The 24,445-nt window shown below is 29.3% G+C and overlaps 1 protein-coding gene and 1 long non-coding RNA gene across 5 annotated transcripts in view; one reads left to right on the top strand and one right to left on the bottom strand.

Moving 5' to 3' along the window:
* LOC107449963 (uncharacterized) overlaps window positions 1-24,445 on the bottom strand; it is a 329,392-nt gene that overhangs the window by 66,229 nt on the left and 238,718 nt on the right. For both annotated transcript variants that reach the window (XM_016065656.3, XM_016065657.3), the window contains exon 3: window positions 4,786-4,855. In XM_016065656.3, coding sequence (XP_015921142.1) covers window positions 4,786-4,855 — 70 coding nt within the window. The remainder of the gene's footprint in view (window positions 1-4,785; window positions 4,856-24,445) is intronic.
* On the top strand, window positions 10,236-23,355 carry LOC122269348 (uncharacterized). 3 transcript variants are annotated; one of them, XR_011636487.1, is made up of 3 exons: window positions 10,236-10,330; window positions 15,488-15,596; window positions 23,039-23,355. It is a non-coding gene; the product is annotated as an uncharacterized lncRNA (long non-coding RNA). The 3 variants fall into 3 exon arrangements; XR_011636486.1 differs by lacking the exon at window positions 10,236-10,330 and adding an exon at window positions 15,209-15,381; XR_006225136.2 differs by lacking the exons at window positions 10,236-10,330; window positions 15,488-15,596 and adding an exon at window positions 21,720-22,176.

Below are 24,445 nucleotides of genomic sequence, written 5' to 3'. Positions count from 1 at the left end.
ATCTTAAGCTCCATCAGTGGTTTTAATATGTTATGTAAATATTTATTAATGGTTCTTAAATTTTGATTACTTACTACATTATTGCTTTGTAGCTTCATATTTATCAACATAAATATTCAACAGATGCTTTATTTATGCAAGTTTTGAGACATGATTTATTTCATTAGATACTTACGGTAGCAATTGCGAACAAGAAAATGTCGAGTGATTATAAAATATTTTTGTCGACATTAAGAGTGCATCATTTGAGGTAGCAGAATTAAATTTTGTACATAAGTATTATGATCTAAATACTTAAGAATGACGTTAAAAAAGATTGCGTAGCTCGTACGATTACAGTTACGTAGACAAATTTTGAAATATCCGGATAGCACCCATTTTCTTTGATCGAAACGTAATTCTTACTGTAGAAAAACTAAAATGGAGTTGTCACAGTATTATTGGAGTAATTGTGGCTCTGGATTTTTACCATGCGTCGCCATTTTTTGTGATCACTAACGAGAAAAAAAGTGGTAAAAACATTTAAAAACCGAGAAAAATGACGAAGAATGTATTTTGCGTTTTAAAAATTTTTGACGTGCCCTCACTCGTCCGACGCGCCCTTAGTTTCTTTTTGTTTTTAAAGGTTTTTATCACGTTTTCTTCTTGTTAGTGGTCATGAAAAATGACGTCGCACTAAAAATACCGTTCTAAGTACAAACACATGCACCTTACTACGTATATATGCTGGATCGTTTGTCAAACTTCTGAATCTACTGATTATTGTCTTTAATCAGCTGAAATATTGTACCATTTCCACTTATTGTGCTTATTTACTACAAATGCACACCGGATTTTTTGGCCAGCGTCAGGGTTAAACCAACGACATGCAACCTTTAATTAGTGTATGCAGCTTACTACGCATTATATGTGCCGAATCTTCTGTCAAATTTCTTAACCTATAAAACAAAGTATTTAACCCCCGTAAGCTCTGTACTACATTCACCTTACAACGTATACCGGATTTTTAATCTAGCTTCAGGATAGAAGCAATGATATACGACTTTCAATAAGCACACGCATCTTTATGTGTACAAATATGTGCACCTTACTACGTATACATACCGGATGATTTGTCAAACTTTGAACCTACAAAATATCGCTTTCAACCACCTCAGGCACTGTATTACTTTCACCTTATTACGATTGTGCGCCGGATTTTAAGTCTAGCATCAGGGTTGAACCAATGACATACAACCATCCATGTACATGCACTTCACTATGTATATATAGTCACACTTCTTAACCTATAAAACCTAATTCTTAACTTCCGTAAGCACAGTACAACCTACACCTTACTATGCATACGCGATCGATTTTTAAATCTAGCTTCAGGGATGAGCAAACGGCATAAGATTTTTAATGAGTGTATGCAACTTAGTAAATAAAATTCATACACCTTACTACTTGCCGGATCAGTTAAAATTCTGAATTTATTTTGCAGTCCTTAAACTGTGCTTCAATCGGCTGCTCACGAACGGGATTTAAACATATATTTCTGATCATTTATTCATGCTATCAATAAGCCGTACTTACTAAAGAGCACACAAGCCTGAGCATGTATGTGTAAAAAATATGTAAAATAAATCATGCTATCAATTCGTTATGTAAATCGTGTAACTGAACCACTGTGATAAAGACTTCAACTAGAGTAAGGACCTTACTAAGTACACCTTACTGTGCATGCACGTAGTTTTTAGTCAAACATCGGAAGAAATATCATCTTCAATCACCGTACGCACTGTATTTCGCGCGAGTACGCTCATCTTATTACGCATATATGCCGGTTTTTTAGTGTAGATTTAAGAATGAATCTTTACTGAGCGTTTGCAAATTACTACGTACAAATACGTGCATCTTATAACTCATATATTCCGGTTCTTTACTGTAGATTTAAGAATGAATCTTTACAGAGTGTATGCACCTTACTACGTACGAATACGTGCTTTTTATTACGCACATATGTTTTTTTAATGTAGATTTAAAAATGTATCTTTACTGATCGTATGCACCTTACTACATACATCTTATTAAGCATATATGCTAGTTTTTTAGAGTATAGATTTAAGATAGAAATCTTTACTGAGCGTATGCACCTCACTACCTAAAAATAAGTGCATCTTATTACACATATATGCCGGTTTTTTAGTGCAGATTTAAAAATTAAATCTTTACTGTGAGTATGCACCTTACTACGTACAAATACGTGCACTTTACAATGTAAACATACCAGATCCTTAGTTAAACTTTGGGACTGAACCAACTATTGGGACTGAACCACATATTCTTCAAACATCGAGTGCATCTTTTTTTACGTCTACAACTCACATATGATATCAAACTTCAGGATCCAATCAACGGCTTGTTGCCTTTAAAGCAGCACTATAATTGGCTGCTTCACGAGCGGGATTTATACACACTTATGATCATTAATCATGCTATCAATAAGCCTTACTTTATAAGGAGAGCTCGCATGTGTAAGCCTAACAATGAATAAAATAAATCATGCTATAAATTTGTTATGTAAATTACACACTTATTTCAAGTGTCTAATAACCTGTTAATATCTTTCCTTGATCCTTTCTTCTAAAGCGCTCCAAAATTTTGACAAGCATCTTGAACGTCGATATCTTTTGATGAATTGCCCCACTTCAGTTTTAAGTTTGAAAACAAATTTTTTTTTTAACGAACTTGTGCAATCTTAACAAAGGAGCATAATCTTGAGAACTTTGTTCTCTCATGTATTGATCTTTAGGGAATTTTCAATGATTAATTAGGAAATTTAGATTAAATTATTAGATTCTCTGTTTATTTATTCGTAGTAAAATTTATTTCTGATACTACTGTAGGCAAAGGTAGGAGAAACAACAATAATAAATAACTGTTATAAAGCCTTATCTATAGTAAAAATAGCATGTTTCTCTCTCGATAACAGTATTTAATTTAACAGAGATAGCTGTTTTCAAAAGGTGTACTATTGAATCTTAGTGTTTCGTGTAAAAGAGTTCCGTGAGTTTAGCTTTTTTTTTTAACCAGTATTAATTTTTGAAACTTGTACTTAATTAGTATTCAACCAATAATTCATAATTTAATATTTTTGTTATTAAGAAACTATTTGTGTAAAATGTCTATTTTTTTTCACCAGTATTCATTTTTGAAACTTGTACTTTATTGGTATTCAACCAATAATTCATAATTTAATATTTTTGTTATTTTTAAGAAAATATTTGTGTAAAATGTCTATTTCATATACAAAATTTGATATAATTATGTAAATAAATTATATGCATTATTTGAAAATAATATACGAGTATTTTTCCTCATATATATGAGTATTTCCTATAATAATATATGAGTATTTTTCATTCTTAGTTCAAAATAACTAGATTCAAGAATAAAGAATTGTGTTTCTCTAATAATAGTTCTCGCAGTTTATAATAGTTTTTTTTTAGAAAACCATAAAATTCGGCTTATGTTATTTCAACTTGTGCCAAAAACAGAACTGAAAGCCACTCCAGACCTGTGAATTCAACGGCCTCACATAAGACCAAATTTTAGGATTGTTATTCTTAAAAAAGTAAAGAAAAAGTTGATTTTTCACGTTAAATGCATCCAAATTAGTTTGTTGTCTTTTTTTAGTTATTCTATTCACAGCTGCTAATAATCTTCATTTATAAGTCGGGATATATTAAGTCGGGGTTCCACCATAAAAGAGAAAACAAGTAATTTGGGAGAAGCGTGAAAATCTCTGTACTATTATTGACTCCAGTACTGGTTTAATTAATTTCGACAATAAGTTCGAATTAAAATTTTAAAAAAAAAAAACGATTGGTTTTGAAAAATAATTTCTTTCTGATAAGGAACATTTAGCTGAAATCCTATTACCGTCAAACAATACTAAGAAATATTTCGCGGTTTGCTTTTGCACGTAACGAAAAATCTGATTATTTTAATTTAAACTTATATGTAAAAGTTTTTGCCGTTTCTGTACTCTACCCAAATCTTAAACAAGATATTTTTTTATTTGTGTATGCAATATATAGATTATCTGTTGCAAATTGTGAATGATCTGAACTCATTAGGTTACGTCTTAATCAAGTATAATGTTCTGCCTGAATTTAAAAGTAATTTTGGAAAAAGAGTTGTCTAATTTTTCAAATCCATCGTTCAAATGATGAAATTCTCTTTTATTCACAACTCAAGAAGTATTTATGGGATCTCTCTGGTCCCATAGCTCAAAAATAAACTCCCCAACTTAATGCTAAACAAAATTGAAAGTGAAAAAAAGAATTCTAAAGAAATTATCAAACAGCAGCGGTCGCCATAGCAACGCATGCAATGACGACGCATGCGCACTGTTTACTATTACTCTTGAATACAGTTGAAAAATTTGATGACGTCCAAATAACACATGCCATCAAACCCAAAACAACACCCATTTTGCCAATGGGTAAAAAAATTGAGTTATATGTCCGAAAAAAAAATTAAGCCGAACCTTAGACATTTGGACAAAAAAAAGCCTTAGACAATGAAGAATTAAGAAAAAAAAAACAGCCTAGTCTGGAGACAACCAGCTTAATTTAAAATTGAAATTCCGCTTTAAAATGAAGGCAGTGACAGCAGGGGCTTATTTTTTATTTTCCACGACGAAGTAGTTTCGTCGAACATCATTAGATTAAAATGTATTCTAAAAGGCTAATCATGAGGGAAAAAACTATAAAATGTTATTAAAAAAATAATACTCACGTGGCGGGATGAAAAAGCGGTCTTTTTCGGTTCACCTGGTGTGGTTTCGGTTCTGATACCATATTCACGTCTGCAGAGCAAAAAAGAGAAAAAACCGAATCTCAAAAAATCACTCAAAAACATACAAAAAGTGTTTTACAAAAAAAATCATCCACATCTAAAATAAAAACAAGAAAAAAAGAGAATTGTTTGCATGGAAAGGCATTTAAAAATATCCACAAAAAGCAATTTCATGCAAGCATAAAAAGATATTTTGCTGACATTTTACAAAATAGAATACAAAACATTCGAAAAATATTTACAGGAAGAAAAGAAAAAAATCATTTCTTCTTTAAGATTAACAACATATCCTCCATTTATCAAAGGATAAAAAGTAGGGTAACAATGCGGGGGCAAAAATACATCACCCCTTTTTTTATATATATTTCCCCATGTATGAAAAGAAATGAACTAAAGAGAGAAGTAATTGAAATGTTTTGTTAAAAGAAAAGCTACACAGCCTTCTTTTGCATTTTTCTGTGATAGAAACGTAAACTAATGAACTATGCTTCCTATTGCCCCCGTCGTCATTTGCTCAAAAATTTCACTCCCCCCTCCACCTTTGCTCACCCCTGAACAAGTTTTGTAGCAGTTTCAAAGGGAAAAAATAGATTTACTGGAATCTTTAATTAAAACGGAAAAAAAACCTCTTCGAGAAAAACTCCTTGACTCTTTTTAAAAAAAAGAAAATATGAATAAGTTGTTTGGGGAAATGTTCAAAAATTTTAGAGAATGTCGTATACTACGATATATTATTTGCATTATAAATAAAATAGCATTTTTTTCATTCTCTTTTTTTTTATTCTCTTTTTTTTCGTTTTTGCTGTTTTTTTTTTTCCTTCCAAAAGACACCACTTTCTTCTAACATCGCTACAATTTTTATTTTGTAAACAAACCTAGTTTCATATCAAAAGCATGGTATGTTTTATTCATAGAGTTGCAATATTTTAGAAGTTTTACATATTCGGCATACATATTTAGAAAAAAAGTTTGAGTTTAGAATTCAATAGCTATATTTTAACAAGGAAACCTTAAAAAAAAATTTTTGTTTTTGAAATTGATAACAACTTTACTGATGGTTAAAAACAAATGACACGCGTATACTATTTCCCATTTTGCCATTATTCAAAAAGACATTTTAAGAAATCCTGTAATAATTCTCTTAAGTTCTTTAGTAAATATGTCTCACAACATTCTTGATCAACTGATGCCATTTTCAGTTTTTGACTGTTATCATTTCTGCTAGTTTTTAACCTTTCATTCATTTATAAGTTATAGCTCAGCTCTGTTTGTATCAACTTTTTTTGACTGCGCATTGTTTTTTTTTACAGTAATTTTGACAAGGAGTCGGAAAAAAGAAATTTTCAATTTGAACCAAATCGATTGAAAAATTTCTGAGCTATCACATTTTAAGAAGGTCGTAGATTTTAAACTTGATTTCTCATGAACTATTCGACCAATTTTGTTCAAATTTCTTATTTTGTCAATTAAAACTACATTTTATAAAATGATGTTAAAATTTGAATATCTTACAATTAAAAATTTATTTAAGTATTATTAAATAAAAATAATAAATAATTCTTAAAAATTATTTTTTGCATGGGATATTTTTTTTAGCAAAAGAATTGTATAAATATGTGCAAATTTTTCGATTAGTTTTAAAAGTTCTGGAGTTATGCCGAGATACGACAAAAGTAAAATTAACACTTTTCGTCTGCTCTTTAGACCACCCTATTATACCATATTTTCCAGATTCCGCCCCCCTAACCTAAGGTTAAAACGTTAAATTTGTCGAAACAAGATATGTTTATTCATATAAAGTGCATGTCGTGACTGATTGTTGTCTGCATGTTGTGACTTAAAATATCTTCTAAACTACTTAATTATCATATTTAGGGTTAAACCTTTGAACCATCAAAATCCTATTACTTAAGTTCTACTACATGAAAATCCGATCATTAGATCAAAAGTTAGTCAGGTTATTTATATATTTTGCACATTGTACAATTACAGCCAAGTTTCAAAATTAGCTTTTTATAAAATACATTAAAGTTACATGATAATTATTAAACGGGAATTGTTGCTAATAACCCTAAAATTACCATACCATAAAATATGTACCATAAAATATTTTATTTTGTAGAGTTGCACACCGACGGTGAACTTTGACATCACTTGTCTAGTAACAAGTTTCTACTCTATATCCACACCCTCTAGTGAGCAGTTTGTCTAAACTAAACTTTATTGAAAATCGTTTCTTTATAGCAGCTGTATATAAATTGTCCTTTTTTTATTTGATTTTTAAGAAATTAAATGATTAACAATAATCAATAACATTTTATATTTTTCTTGTGCCAGAAAAATCTGAAATTTGCAAATTTTACAGATGTTAAACACATTTTTTCTGAAATTTTTAAAGATTTACAATTTGCAAATTTTAAAATTCAAAAAAAAAAAACTCATATATTCTTAAAAATTACTTTTTTTACATCATTCTGAAATTCAAGTTCGTGTAATAAAAAAACACAATTCAAGTACTTGAGAAAAGTATATTTATATTAGTCACTGTTTAGTACAAACAATTATTCGAATTGAAGAATGCAAGGAGTGGAAAAAGAAAGATTCTTCTCTTGAGAGAATAATTGCAACTATTGAATTAAGTCTCGGGGATGGAATGTTTGCTTTATTCTATTCCATTTAACCAAGAATCCACTTGATTATCCGCTTTCACTGCCAATATTTTAGCATTCTATGTAATAATGTGATTAGGCGTGGGCAATAGGATCAAACGATTCCTTAATGGATGCGGTAGGTTAAATTACGCGTTGGAGAACAAATATACATTTACTATCAATTGTTCCTAGATAAATATTCTTTTAATTTAAAATACATCTCTGTTAACACTTAAATAAATGCAAAATCATAATACAGAATACTATGAAGTGATATTAGCTAATTTGCACTTTAGACTTATATCCTTGCTAAAAGCAATTTACACTGATAATAATTGATGCCTTAGAAAATATATTTTCAAAATATATATGATATGTTTTAGAAAATATTATTTCAATAATAATTAAGTTAACCTACTAATATACATTTCGCATCCCTTATTTCGAGATGAATATTGTCATAATTTGAAATATATCTGTGTTAACACTTAAATAAATGCAAAATCACAATACTGAATACTATGAAGTGATAATAGCAGATTTGCACTTTAGGTTTATATCCTTGCTAAAAGCAATTTACACTGATAATAATTGATGCCTTAGAAAATATATTTTCAAAATATATCTGATATGTTTTAGAAAATATTATTTCAATAATAATTAAGTTATCCTAATTACTAATATACATTTCTCATCCCTTATTTCGAGATGAATATTGTCATAATTTGAAATATATCTGTGTTAACACTTAAATAAATGCAAAATCACAATACTGAATACTATGAAGTGATAATAGCAGATTTGCACTTTAGGTTTATATCTTTGCTAAAAGCAATTTACACTGATAATAATTGATGCCTTAGAAAATATATTTTCAAAATATATCTGATATGTTTTAGAAAATATTATTTCAATAATAATTAAGTTATCCTAATTACTAATATACATTTCGCATCCCTTATTTCGAGATGAATATTGTCATAGTTTAAAATATATCAGTGTTAACACTTAAATAAATGCAAAATCACAATACAGAATACTATGAAGTGATAATAGCAGATTTGCACTTTAGGTTTATATCTTTGCTAAAAGCAATTTACACCGATAATAATTGTTGCCTTGAAAAATATATTTTCAAAATATATTGGATAGGCTTTAGAAAATATTACTTCAATAATAATTAGGTTATTATAATTACAAATACAGATTTACTATCCATTATTCCTAGATATTATAATTTAAAATATATCTCTGTTAATACTTAAATAAATGAAAAATCACAATACAGAATACTATGAAGTGATATTAGCTAATTTGCGCTTTAGAGTTATATCCTTGTTAAAAGCAATGTACACTGATAATAATTGATGCTTCAGAAAATAGATTTTCAAAATATATTGGATATGCTTTAGAAAATATTACTTCAATTATAATTAGGTCATTATAATTGCACATGTACATTTACTATCCATTATTCCCATATGAATATTGTTTTAATTTAAAATATATCTTTGTGTTAATAATTAAATGAATGCAAAATCACAATACAGAATAGTTCGAAGTGATATGAACTGATTTGCACTTTAGTTTTATAACCTTGCTAAAAGCAATTTACACTGATGATAATTATATTTCAAGCAAAAAATTAGTTTCATTTGTTTAACGATGAAATAAGTGTTTGGGATATGCTTTAGAAAATATTACTTCAATAATAATTAGGTTATTATAATTACAAATATACATTTACTATTCCTTATTCCTAGATGAATATTGTTTTTATTTATAACATATCTGTGTGTTAATAAATAAATAAATGCTAAAACTTAATACAGAATAGTTTGAAGTCATAATAGAAGATTTGCACTTCAGATTTATATCCTTGCTAAAAGCAATTTACCATGATAATGATTATATTCCAAGTAAAAAATTTGTTTAATTTGTTTTAACGTTTTAGAAAATATTATTTGAATAATACATACTAGGTGTCGTAATAGTTTTTGGTGTGCGCGTGGATTAAATGATAAATTCAGAAACTAAATCATTATTCTTGATAAGCGTTAGTTTAGAATCCCCCTTAATCTTTATCTAATTTGAGCTTTGGATTGAATTTACTTTGATTGATTACTTTGAAAGTAAATCAAGATGTTGCACAAAATAATTAATCACCCATAATTTTGTTTTCTTTTAACAGGAAAATAAATTAATGTACCAGGATCATTTTAGGAAACGATATCTCTGATTATTACATAGATATCATTTTTGTTTAAAAAAAACTACACAGATGAATAAAAGTCATAGAAGAACATGCGTTAAATGAATAAAATATTCAAAAGACAAAATATTTAAGCAATATGTTATATGTGTTCAAAATAATTTGTTCGTAAAATACTCACTTTTACTAAAGTATAATTTAAACTAGAAAAATAGCTTATATTGCAACAAAAAAGAGAGTAAAAAAAGAAAAAAAAAACTAGCAAACAAATGGTGTCAGTTTATTATCAATACAGATTAAAGAACATATGCGGCATCGAAAGTATTTAAAAACTTTTTCTACTAGTATGCTAATATATTTAATAAAAGTATTTCTTAGAAGTAAAAAAAAAAGCGAGTGATTGTAAACATATCTTGGTCGAATGTATGCAATGCCCTGCTGCAGTAATAAACATAACTGTCATTTAAATAATGACTGAATTGCCTTCTTTTATTATTTTTATTGAATTCATGAAAATCGCAGTAATCGTTTGGTTATTTGCTTTATTTTAATTCTAAAAATACTTTAATATTTTTTTTTAGGATTCCGAAATTCAAAGCAGGCGGAATTACATTTTTCTTGGGTAAGTTACGATTTGATTTAAATATCTTTTTTTTCTGGAAATTATTTTCTTTTCGAACATATTGCATACATTAGAAAGATGGTCATCCACCATTTTAAACGAACAGACGAATAAATATTTATAGCTGTTATTACTCATAGTTACTAGAAAAATGATTTTTGGTAAACTACTTTGGGGAACAAAATTTTTACTGCTCTTATACACTTACTTGATCTTCCCTAATTTGCGTGTTTGGGATTTTTGCTCCTAAAGCTACAGATTTTTAAAAAATTTTTGAATGATATTTTTAGTCTTTTTTTGTTACAGTACTCAAGTTTAGGACATTATATAAAACACGAGGTAGAGTAAATGCTAAAGCAAACTTTTAGGAGAGTTAGAGCACATCATCAGAATCAAAATTACGTACGAACCCATGTCCCATCATGTTTTCATAAGCGGCTAAGAACGCTTTCTAATCATGACCTATTTAAAAACACACGAAGCAATACATAGTAGGGAAGCGCTCCTAGTGGCGTACTATGATAATTCCGGGCATGAGTTCCAATGCAATTTTAATCCCGATGATGTACCTTGACTCCTCACTAAATTAATATGTGACCCTCCTGTTGTACATAAATGCTTTTTAAACTTGTACGTTGCAACGATGAATAATGAAACAACGATGAATAATGAATTTTTCATATAAGTGACCAAGTTAAATGAAAAACGAAATAAGCAAAAACATGCGAGATACTTGATTGTCGAGTGTTTATTCTTCATATCTGCAACATGGTTACCTTTTAAAACTAACCAGTGATATATTGTGCCAAAAGAAACTTTGAAAAATGCACTGTGATGAAGCCTACAGTGGAACGTCCTTTAGTATTGTTACCTCAAACAGCTTGTTCATATTAATGACATGGCATAAGTTAACAAATTAAAATTTAGTTATGCCGAGCACAAAATTTTAACTATCCTAATCACAATATAGCAATAAAATATGAAAATTAAAAAATAACATACAGAATAATCTAGTTACTCTTCTAAAAGTGTCTTAAATATATCATTTAATTTTTAGAAAAAAAATGTAATAATGTTATATATTTGTTGTTTCGCAAATTAGTGATTGCAGGGGTTTCCAACTTACACGAGGCCGGAAGCCGTAATTAAAACACCAGTCAAATGGCGGGTCGCAAATTTATCAAAATTTTATATAGGACTCTTTTATGTTTGAAGGAACATTAACTATTACAGTCAGATTTTTATTAAAGTTTTTTTAATATTGAAAAGCAAAATAACAAGCATTACAAATAATGCTTGTTACGTATCATTTTGAATTTTCTCTTAATCTGAAACTTAGTGACAAGAATTTTTTTTCTTTTAAATTTAATTCTATGATGAATGAACATTTTAATTTCGACTTATTAGGAATTATAGCAACAAAAAAAAAATTCTCGAGCATCTGAAATAATTTTTTCTTTCTTTCCGCTCATGCAATATTCAATTCAATTCAAGGAATTTAAATAAAACACGATATTCATCCCTTCTTTTAAGCCTTTTAAAATTTACAAATGTAAATATTTTTGTCCAATGGTTTCAAAAAGTTAAATGGGAGAATTTCTTCGAGAAAATTTCTGATACGCACTTGCTAAATTTTATATTCACAAAATACAAAGAAAGAAAGAAAGAAAAAAGAGAAACATACACGATTATTTTTGTACATGAATAAATACTTTTTTGGAGGCAAAACCTGAGAAAATATTTTTTTTTGCACTGTTGGTATGTTAAACTTCACAGAAACGAAGAAGTTAGGTTTTTTAAACGACAGAAAAGTATTTTAAACCCATATAGATTTTTCACGAAAATTGTCCAACAAAACGACAACTAATATATTTTAGTTCGCGGGCCACAAAAAAAATGGCTTCGCGGGCCGCCAGTTGGTAACCACTGAGTTAGAGTGCATGGAACATGGTGAATCTTCATGAGTTGTACGAAAACTTCCTAAAGTGTTTTTAAAAGTAATAAAACAGCGATTATGAGTAATGTTAAATGTGGAATAGGAAAATTAAAAGCAATAACATATAGAATAATCTATCTCCTTTTCTAAAGGTATTCTAACTGTATCCTTTTAATTGAAAAAAAATTTATGTTGTATTTTTGTTGTTTCACAAATTAGTGATTCAGTAAGAGTTACGAAACATGGGTACAAATCTTCATGAGCTACACGTAAACTTCCTAAAGTGTTTTTAAAAGTAATAAAACAGCGGTTATGAGTAAGGTTAAACGTGGAAGAATTTTATCTTTTGTTGGTAACATTTAAACACAATACGTTTTAGAGAGAATTTTAAGGTAAAGTTGAAAAGTAAAGTAAAATTTTAAAGTAAAGTAAAATTAAAGTAATTAGTTTTTCTTTGATACTAACAACTTTTGTGTTTTAATTGCTTTCAAACTCGACACCATAATTATTTCCATCACAACCATTGTCCTTTAAAATATTATAAGAATTAAGCGTTGTAATATTAAATAAAAACCCATTAATATGTAATATTAACTGGAATAAATTTACTCACACATTGAGGAAATAATCCATCTTGTGCATAATCCAGCCATTTGTGCTCTTATACAATAATTATATTAGTTAACGAAAGACTTATAGACCAAAAGAACAGGGAACTGTATCCTCTACCCTCGCCTTTCGCATGGTTCCGCAACAGCAGTACGTTGCCTGGTGATAGGATACGTTCATATTTCAGTCTTTCGTCCTACGCATGCTGATACTCTTTTTAAAATAATACAGGACATAAATATCCAATGGAAAGTTTGATTTATAAAAAATCTTTAAATTAATACACATAACGATTTCAGTCATATGTATTTCAATGCAACATCAAAATTACATTTGAATAGATGTTTCAAAGAATTTATTTAGATAAAGAATTATTAATTTCCATGTTTGAAGTTGCAACAGGTTTAAATACTTTACTTTGATAGATACTGGCATAATGTAAATGTTACTGTGAATGACCGAAATTGGTGATTGTTGACTCCCACTGGTGAATGTTGACAATTACATAGTTGCTTTGGTTAATATCCGAAATTTATACTAAGTCTAGTTAAGCGGCCCTGCCCGGTATGCCTTACATCAATGTTTTCTTAAGGTGCAGTGTCACTGCCCCGTATATATTTAACTCGTACTCCGAACACTGGTATTGTAATAATATCAACGAATAAATTAATATCAAATTGGATATAACAAATATTTCAGACAGTCACCGAAGCGACTATGTGATCGTTGACATTCACCGGTGAAAGTCGACATTCTCTTGATTTTGGACCTTCACGGTAACATATGAAAAATGCAAATCAGTGCAATTATCCTTAAAATTTAAGAGTTTTGCTCTATATTTTTATTAAGCTTCTCGTTCTCAAAGTGAGAAAAAAATTTTAGTCCAAAAAATATTAAACAGGTATGCTTAACCGTTAATACTTGTGATAGCTCACTTACGTGATATTTCAGTCTTTGGTTGCCAACGCGAAAAAGATTTATCGTTCTTTTTACAATCTACATCCACTCATTATTTTTTTTATATAATAAGATAGATTATTAATTAGTAAATTAATAAAATAAAAATAACGAGTTGTAAGAAAAGCCACATAAATTTGCTATAATGAAGTGCATCCTTAAAAAAAAAAGAAGAGAACTCTGATTAGTAATGGGGACTAATGATTCGCAGTGCCATTATAAAGAGCGCAACTTGCAGTTCTAAATCCAGATATATTGCACTTCTTTGTGTAGGGTAAGCTTCAGTAATAAATGAGGTGTTCGTAACCAAAATAATCTTTTCGGTTCTCTTTCGGAAACTGTGACTGCGACGAACTTTTTTACACATCTGATGCGAAACACATATTTTTCTAGGTATCATATTTGTCGAACGAAACGTGTTTTAAAATACTTGGAATTTTCATGAGAAAAAAAGCTCATATTTTAATTAAGCCTAAAAAATTCGATCATTCAGTGACAGTTATGGAGTATTAAACAAATAGTAAAACTGCTTTTCATGAAAGGAATTAAATAAAAATTAAGTAAAAAATAAAAGCTAACTGTACTTTTCAAGGATTGACATTAATGGAGATTTACGACATTTTAAAATTTCTTAAAATTGCTGCAATAAAATCTGAAACTGATATTTTTATTCTGCTTAACTCTTAAAACGATTTTTTTTTCAAAGAATCAAGTGAAAAATAAGAAGACTATAATTTTCATGGAGTGGCAGCAGCTTAGCCAACATTAGACTGATTTTAATTCAATATTCTTTATCAAAATTTTAAAACTTTAAAATGATAATTGTTTTTAATTTTTTTATCTTTGTAGGACATAGAATGTTGTATTAAAATTTTTTATCATTATTTTTTTTTGCTCTATTTGTTCCGCCATTTTTATAACATTCTTATGAAACGAATCAAGTCTAAAGTTAGCAGAACACAGCGTGTTCTATTTTGCAATGTAGAACTTGTCATTTTAATCTAAGCATTTCCCCCTTTTTTTAATCTTTATTTATCTTTCTTGACAGAATGATGTATGTAAATGACTAACTGAATCTTAAATTTGTTGTACTTCCAAAAATATAACTTTCTAGCAAAACATTAATATTGAACTCCTTTATTTTTCTTTCCTTCATTATTTTTTTTGAAAACGATATAACGCATATTTTTAACTGAATTTCGACCTCGAATCCAAGTCGTATTACGTTGGAAAGCTAAATATGACTGTATAGTGCACTTTATGTGATAGTTTTAACTAGAGATGAGTCAAAACAGCTGTTTCTAAGTCAGCTGTTACAAAGCAAAATCACACTTTTTATAAAATAACAGAAGCTGGCCGTAAACATTTTTCGCATTAAGGGAAACAGCTGCAAGAATTGCGTTTCGCGATGGAGATATAACATGAGAAACATCGATCTATTATTAGTATTTATCATCCAATAAAACGTATTTTATTTTCCGAAATCATCCAACGATATTTTGATTGGTTGAACTATAAATTCATACGGTTAAATACAGTAAATTAATAGGTTGGTTGAAGTAAAATAACAGTCTTAAAGACCGATTATTTAACAATTACTTTATATATTGTAATAAACTAGTCAAGCTTTTTTATTCCGATTATTTCTGTTTCAGAGAAACTTTTCCTGGCAAGAAACTTTTCCACATGGGAAAACTTTCTAGAAAATTCTGTTTTACTTTCACTGATAATTTAAAAATTAAAGTATAGAAAAAGAGAAACCAGGTAAGCCGAAAGGAAATCATAAAGTTTCAAAATGCATAACAAATGTTTTAAAAATATTTAAATGCAAACAAGTTACTGCTGTATCACTTCTGAACCGCGAAGTTCTTTGTTAGTCAGCCACAATTTGTTTGCATTTAAATATTGTACCAAAATCAAGGTTCGTTTCGATTGGAGATAAATAAACCTTGACTCCGAAACGTTATAAGCAGAAAATTCTAGAGCTTTTATTTACTTATAAATTTTTATAAAGATCATTTAAAAAATTGAAGAAAACCTAAATCTTGAATATATAGGGGAGAGTCGGGTATCCCCGCTCACTTAAGGAGTATTTCTTATATTTCTGTATAATACTGAGTAATAATCAACATTTTTGTATTTTCTATTGTTTTATCATCTAATTAAATAATGCAAAAAGAATAAACCAAAAAAAGAATAGTTAAACTTAAAAAAATAGAAATTTAAAAAAACATGTTTTTCAGCTCTTTTCAAAATGTGTCGGGTAGCCCCGCCCAGTTACAAAAATTATGTTTTTTGACTGTTTTTTCAGGTGTAAATGAAAATGACCAATGTATTGACAATAGATAAACCTCATTTATCATTTTTATCACAAAATTATTTTATTTATTACATATTTATATACTTTTAGTGAATTCTATCATTTAATAACAATCATTTAATAACAACAATATTTGTTGTTAAAAATGCATATAACATTCAAATTTGAAGCAATAAAATAATAATCTTTGCAACCGTACATTTATCGACGAAATAAAATTGGGCGGTGATACCCGACATTCATGTGAGCGGGGCTACCCGAAATCCAATTTTTTTGTAAATTTGTAATTACTCGAACAATTTTTTACATACAAACTTCTTTCTTTGTGCAAATTAAACTTAAGACTACATACTTTAATGCTGTATGTATAGAAAAAATTATTTTTTTAGTATTAAAATGAAGTTTAATCGAAACATTCAACCAATTTTTCTTAATTTCATGACTACTGTATTCAACATATTTTCAAAACTATTGTTTACCATGTTACCAGCTGCATAAATACTTGAAACTTTGAAAATAATCTTTTTTTAATATAACAATTAATGTCCGATGGCCCATTGACTTGAAAAAATATTCTATACATATGAAATTGACAGTGGGCGGGGCTACTCGACTCTCCCCTATATGTATATATTTCTGAATTTTTCCGCTTTGTATAATTTATCTTTAAAATTATAAATGTGAATTAAAATTAAAACGCAAAAACACGTTTTACTCTATTGTAACAATAATAAATTTTATAATTCTTAAAATCAGCTATCTTTTAGATGATTCTTTGAGGAGAAAGGTGTTCAAATATAATAATATTAATAAAAGCATAAATATTAAATAAAAATATCAAAACTATAATAATGTAAATAAAACTTTTTCTTCACATTTAAATTTATAAAGTTACAAATCCCAGCTTTATGTTATTTATTCTCTTTCAATAAAATATTCAAGTATTTTTAAGAGGAAAGTTTCCCGTATTTAATATTTGAAACAGCTGAATTCCCAAATCTTAGCTTTATGTAATGCAAATAATTGTAGCAAAAACAAAATCGTTATTTAAAGTATCGATTTTACTTTTGTTTAAGAAAACGAAACAGAAAGCGGTCGACAGCTGCCAATTTTAGAAGGAGACGCAATTTTAAGCCCATCTTTTCCGATTTCAAATGAATATTCTGAAGAAATTCTTTTCCTTTCTTCTTCTTCGATTCGAACATCCATATCTGATGAAACGTAGCAAAAACGCTGACAGGCCCCTCCCGTATCTCCTCTTTTTTATTGTTTTTAACGTTCCGATATGTGTGCTATTTTCTAGGAAAAGAGTTACGTCATAGGAATAACAATATATTATTTTGGATTGAAACCTATAAACTTGGATGATGATAACCTATAAAATGAATTTAGAAGAAAAGAAATCTTAGGATTAATATTTACATTAAGAGATTTATTGCTTTTATCACGAAAGAAAATATTGCTGTAAAATTTAGCATGCATTTCGCATGAAAATTTGAATAGATGTTACTATAAATGACTGAAATTGCTGGTTTTTGACTTTCACCGGTGATTGTCGACAATCACATAGTCGCTTTGGTAAATGTCCGAAACATATACTAGGTCCAGTTAAGTGCCAATGTTCGGTGTATATTTGCCCGGTATGCCTTACATCAATGTTTTTGAAGATTCAGTGCCGCTGCCCGGTATGCCTTACCTCAATGTTTCTTAAGGTCAAGTGCCATAACCCAATATGCATTTAACTGGTATTCCGAACACTGATGTTGCTCCAAATCTTTCCTTAGCAGATATTAAAATATCGAATGAATATAATAATATCGACGAATAAATTAATATCAAATCGGATATAACAAATATTTCGGACATTCACCAAAGAGACTATGTGATTGTTGACATTTACCGGTGAAAGCCGACATTCTCTTGATTTCGGACAGTCATGGTTAACATATACACTGAAACGATTGCTTTTATTTGATTGTTCCATATCGTTTTAAGTTCGTGAGATCTGAGCCTTATTATAATTGATGTCAATGTAGTTTAATTAATTTTAATAATATGTACTAGTGTTACCATTTTAATTGGTATTTTTAATAGGTACTAAATTTACTAATTTTGGTGTTAGCTACCTACTATAAGTACTACGGAAATTAGTTTTTACGACCACCGAAAGGGATAAATACTGAAGAAAATTGTTGATTTTTGTAATTTTTGATTATTAAATTTTGATTAGTGTAGTTTTTGATTGACCTCGAACAATAGCATTATGCCAAATGATATTGAATGTAATCAATCTTTATTTTGATGCGATGAACTTTTAAAAATATCTTTTAGTTAATATGATAACGTAAAACCATCTGGAAGTGAAACAAATAGGTAAAAAAATATAAAGCTGGGAAAATTTTTTAGCCTGTATCGGTATATGTCGTTAAGTTTTTTGGATGTTTCCGTAGTAAATATAATTCATTGGCTGTTAACTTTTTTTTCACCTCGTTCAAAGAACAGGTATTCGACTAGTTAAAAATAAGTTTTAGTGCTAAATTTCACGTATAGGTTTAAACACGTAACAATTTCAAGGCATATTGTTAGAGTTTAAACATTTCATTCATTTGGTAGAGGAAAAATAATAAAATCGAATAACTTGATTTAGATAATAGAATACGATGGGAAATACAAAAATTTATAAAACTTATACTTTAAATAACAATAGCTAAGTTAAAAAAGAATATTAAAATGCTGAATAAGTTTAAAATTGAAGAGACACCAAAACTGCTTTATTAAAAAAAATGTAGTTATTTTTTTCTTTTAAAAATATTCATACTCAGCAAATTTAGATTTTTTCGTTTTTATGTAAAATCGGAAGCATGGAACTTTTTTCTGCATAAAATAGAAGGCATACAGAAATGGCGACAGCTGTCAATTTTGCAAAGAGACGCAATTTAAAGTCTCACTCTCTGGATTTTAAATGGATTGTTCTTAACAAATCTCATCATGGTACTGTCTCTCTTTTATTTTGGATTTTATTCTTTTCAAACAACCATGTCTAATGAGACGAAACGGAAAAATGGCGTTTCTCTAAATTTATATACTTGCATTTCCACTAGCTTTGAAAAATCAAAAGCAAGGATTTTCAGTATCGCAGTATATTATTTTCGATGGTTACCCATCAACTTTAGTGATGACGGACCATAAAATAAATTCAGAAATTTCTTAAGACTTCATATTAAGTTTTAGATTTATGGTCTTCAGCAAAAAGAAATAATAATGGGTAAACATATAAATATATATATACTATCCTACATAATAGAAGAAACACTTTCAGTTTTTGATGTTTTTAAACAATACATATTTTAACATTTTCTTTACATTTCTCAAGAAATACTTAATGAGTAAGAAATACTTAATTATACGACTAAACGACGTGGAGAGCACCCGAGATTACGCCACTCAGCGAACTTTCGCTGTTAATTTGCAGTTTTCTGCTCATTCGCAGTTAAAAAAATGGGGATGTTTCCGTATAGTGATTTGTCGCGCCAACTACAAAAAATATTTTAAACTTGCAAATCTTTTTCAAAAAAACAGATGTTTGCCCGGGGGTGGTTACGAGTTATACCTTTCGAGTTGGTCCCTTTCTGTGATGTTCTTTTTAGTTTCTGGTAGACAGCTGCTCGGCAGTTGCCAATACTTGGCGATTATTGCCACAGATCACGATGCAGAAATCTCCAAAAACAATTAACATCCGACTAAACTACCCAGCTGACACGACGGTTGTTTAGTGGGGTGCCAGGATCGAACTTTCGATCTCCAGCTAACACCGCTATGAAAAATGGTTTCTCAAAATTGAGCAAAAACGTGTTAAAATAGCTCAAAAACAAATACGGTCTAATTTGAAAACTCCATGTATTCATTATTGAGTATAGTGACATGCTCAATAATGAATACACGGTCTGTAAAACATTAATGAATACTTGATGTTATCAAACTCTACTTGGTTTGTTACTTTGACGAATATTTACTCATTTTGAGAAACCCTTTTTGCAGTGAGCGAACATTTTGAGCAACCTCTTTACCGACTGAGCCACGGGTGAGCTTTTATAAATAATCATTAGTTCTCAGCTTGGTATTTCAATAACTGTCATAAGTTATGAGCATAATATTATGAATAATGAATTATAAAGAAGCCATTATGATCATTTGTTAATTAATAGGGAAATTTCACTCTAAGATGAAGACAAACAATACCACGCACGTGACCTATGACGCCAGCACCAGCTAATCTTTATCACCAATATGGAGTATTACTCTTGAGCTCTACATAATTTAAAATAATAATTAACGGTTAATTAAATACAATGCTGTATAGCACATTCCTCTTTTACTTACTTTAGATAGATTATTAGTTTATGTATTTTATTGAAACCGTGATATATTTTTGCTTTGTGTTTATGTTCCACGTGCCTTCGTGCCTGTCTTTGTGTTAAGTAATAATATATAGTGGTAGAATTGAAATCTTTGTGAAAGAATATAGGCTGTGTTACTTAAGAGAATCGATACTTGACAGGCTTGGCTTACTATATATAAATAGAATGGAAAGAACAGTTTCTAACGTAAGCAAATGCCACGTTTCAACAACCAATCAGGATCGAGATACCCCACTACGTCACTTACATGTATCCCATAATGCACAGAATAGAAGAAAAATAGCTCCTATCAAAGACAGTATTCACTCATTTATTTATGAAATGGATAGGTATTCTAAAAAATTGAAAACTTTCAAGTTATTATATAAAATAAAGCAAAAGCTAACAAACTAAAACAAAACAACTGAATAAAATAAGAAGAAGAGCAAAAATTAAAAATCAATGTGAAATTACGTAAAGAAATAATACGTACACTCAAATGGTTCATGGCTGTTTCGGTAATTTCATGAGCAAGTGGCGAATTGGATAAAACAAAAATAAAAAAGCCGCTACAGTTAGAAAAAGTTAAGAGATTCAGAACTGCCTAAATTAGTTCTGGTATTCGTTTGGTAAATTATTTCTTGGAACTGGTTTAAATGCTTATGAAACTCATTGAAACCGTCAATCAGTTTTCATTGACAAAAACAGAAGTAATTTTTTCATTAGCTAAGTTTCTTGTTACAAATCTATTTAGGGAAAGTTAGGGAAAATCTTGCAAAATAAATCCGTAAAATATTTCGTTTTAGGGGAAAAGGGAAATCTTAATAATTCTGATTGGTTTATTAAATAGGTAGAGGGAAAAAAGTCTTTCTCACGAGTGAGTAACGAGTACAAAATTAATTTTTTCAATAAATAAGTTTCTTATTATAAAACTACAAATGAAATCGATTTAATATCTATTGTACAGGGGCCAATAAAATCTATATAAAGAGAACATAACTTTTGTTTAATAATTATTAGAGAGAAAACAATCATCCAAGGGACACAAAATCGAAGTGCTCCTCAATTAAAGTTAGGGAAAATAGGGAAAATCTTTCAAAATGAATTCGTAAAATGTTTCGTGTTAGGGGAAAAGAGAAATATTAGTAATTACAATTGATCTATTAAACAGGTCGTAGGAAAAAGTCTTTCTCACGACTTAGCAGCGAGTACAAAATTAATTTCTTTAATAACTAAGTTTCTTATAACGAAACTGCGTATGAAATCTATTTTAATATCTATTGTACATCTGCCAATAAAGTCTGTCTTTCCTCAGGTATTAAATAAGTTTGCTAAGTTCGGTTTGCTATTTATAAACTTTTATTTTTTATTTTTATGGAAGAGTGTATTCAATAAATTCTCATAAAAGTTCTTATCTGAATTTCTGTTTTCGCATTCCCCTCTTGAAACTAACGCATAAAACTTTCAATCGCAAATGTTATTTTGTGATCGCCAATGTTATCTATTTCGGTAATCTCAAAACTAGTGACAGAAATGAGATGGGAAAAGTCGAAAGTGTGATAAAACTTTTGAAACTCATATTTAACGTTTTCGGGATTCCTCTTCACCAAAGGAGAAAAAAAAAAAGGTTTGTTTATTGAGAAATATAGTGTGACTACGCCTCAAAGTTTATGTTTTATTTTTTACACCCTATTGAAAATAGCTTTCATCAAAAGTTTCCCTAAATTTTATTATTTTTTCTCAGTTTATTTAGAAATATTGACTCTATATGTCCTACTAAGAGAGCTGTATTCCTTCAACGCTTCGGTTGTAAATTCCCACGATTTCAACAATCATTTTTATTTCTTGATAATAATCAGATCATCGCATTTAAATTGAAATGTATTCAATAGAAAGCGGGCAAAAATGTTTCATTGAATGTACGAAGGATTAATTTCCCAGGTATAGAACGCGATTCTGTCGGGATAAAATTTAAACCAAATCATTTTGCTCCATTGGAAATTCATATACATTTTTTATTCTAAATTCCTATATAATGTTCGGTTACCATAATAATTCGTTAAATGTTTTTCGCCAACCTTATTATGTTATAGTTAATTCTTAATCGCGATTTACAGTTTTTAATATTATTTTAATTGCATATGTTCATTGGGCAAATTTTTATGCAAAACTTGTATAATATTGTAAGGTAACTAGTATTGTTGCAAATTTTATTTACATTATTTATTGTGAAATTATTATTGTATATTTATTGGAAAAATCAATTGTAATTATATCATAAACACAACTGGTTTACCGCTTGATAACGGCCGGGAGAGCACGTTGGGCCCATATTCAAGAGGTCATGAGTTCGATCCCCACCTGTCGAAGTCACACCCTCTAGTAAAGGGTGCACTTTTAATCTGTCGGGTCATAAATACCCCATGTATCCATAACAAATCAATACCACCGGGAGTAATGAATTGGAGATTGATTATTCTTTCTTTCAGGTCAAAATTACTATCTGTAGATGAATGTATGAATGGGTCGGCTCTATAAGCGTGCTGTGACGTGTGTGTTGCTGAAGTCGTATTCTTAGCTATAGATGGAGCCACCGAATCCAAGAAACGCACCCCCTGCCCTAAATTCGCTTGGTTTCACCAACCAGGCTCACTAGTATTAGCAAGTAGCATTAGAAACAACAACTATTTGATAATTGTAGAACGGTTAGGAAGTTTATATATTGATTTAAATATGTTTATCACAAAATATCTCTCAATACAGTGATATTATATAGGATTGCTTTATAATAAAGAAACATATTTTAGTTTTAAGCCTTTGATTAGAATCACTAATTCAAAAATGTATTGGTATCAGAGTACACTAAGAAATGATGATAATTAGATATTACAAGATAAGATAGAGATATACTTTAAGGTACCTTTAAAGATTTTATTAATTTTACGATGATAGCAAACAAGAAAATGGGTAGACTATATTTGAGGGTGCCCATTGATTCTCGCCAAGTTGTGATCGCGGTTGATCGGCAAGCTGGGCGATGTTGAAACCCAATCGTGATTCTAATAGGTTTAGATTTCAGCTTTATTTTTAAATGTTCAACAGTATATGTAATTTTAGAGGTCCGTTAGTTCTGCGTTGGATACCGGCTGGTAAGGTTGCTTTTGATTATGGTCAATAGGATCGAAGGTATGTGGGCAGTCATTAAAAGGGATTATAAAAAAAATGTCACTGCCAGTCCAGTACCACGGACACCATTTTCAATTCGTATTTCGCCAAATTTATGTGGCGATGGAGGTACACAGATTCTATTCATGATAAATTTAGACAGAATCTAACTGCTATTGTAGAATTCTGTGCACCTAAATCTGAAGATATTAAAGCTTAATGAAGAAGTGAGATTTTTTTCTTTTCCTTTTCTTTCTGTGCTTACTCCATAAATTTTTGTTTCGATTCAAAATTCATTTTATTGTGTTAATTAATTTTGCTTATATTGGGTTCATTACAATTTTATAAAGTTTTGGCCGCCATTCCTGTTATCACAGTGTTCCACGCAAACAGGAATGTCGCCAATTTCGCCAAGCGGCACCCTCAAGTATATTTTAACCAAGAAAATCTAGAACTTCATGTGGATCATGCTTACACATTGCATACTTTTCTAGGAAAATTGTTTTATGAAATTAAGTTATGTGCTTTTTAACTGCGGAAAATAGCAAATAAAAAAAACAGCAAATATATAAGAATTTATTTTTTTACTATTTTGTTTTAGGATAGCCGAATATTTATCTTTTATTTTATTTTTGTTTTGCTTTGTGCAAATAGTTCCCGAGATATAGCGAAATACGCACAAGTAAATATAATAAATCTCCCGATAGAGCTATTTTTGTAACTTCCTTTTT

Source organism: Parasteatoda tepidariorum, chromosome 3 (genome assembly GCF_043381705.1).
Source record: "Parasteatoda tepidariorum isolate YZ-2023 chromosome 3, CAS_Ptep_4.0, whole genome shotgun sequence".
In the NCBI taxonomy this organism is placed as follows: domain Eukaryota; kingdom Metazoa; phylum Arthropoda; class Arachnida; order Araneae; family Theridiidae; genus Parasteatoda; species Parasteatoda tepidariorum.
This window is presented reverse-complemented; position numbering and strand designations above follow the sequence as displayed.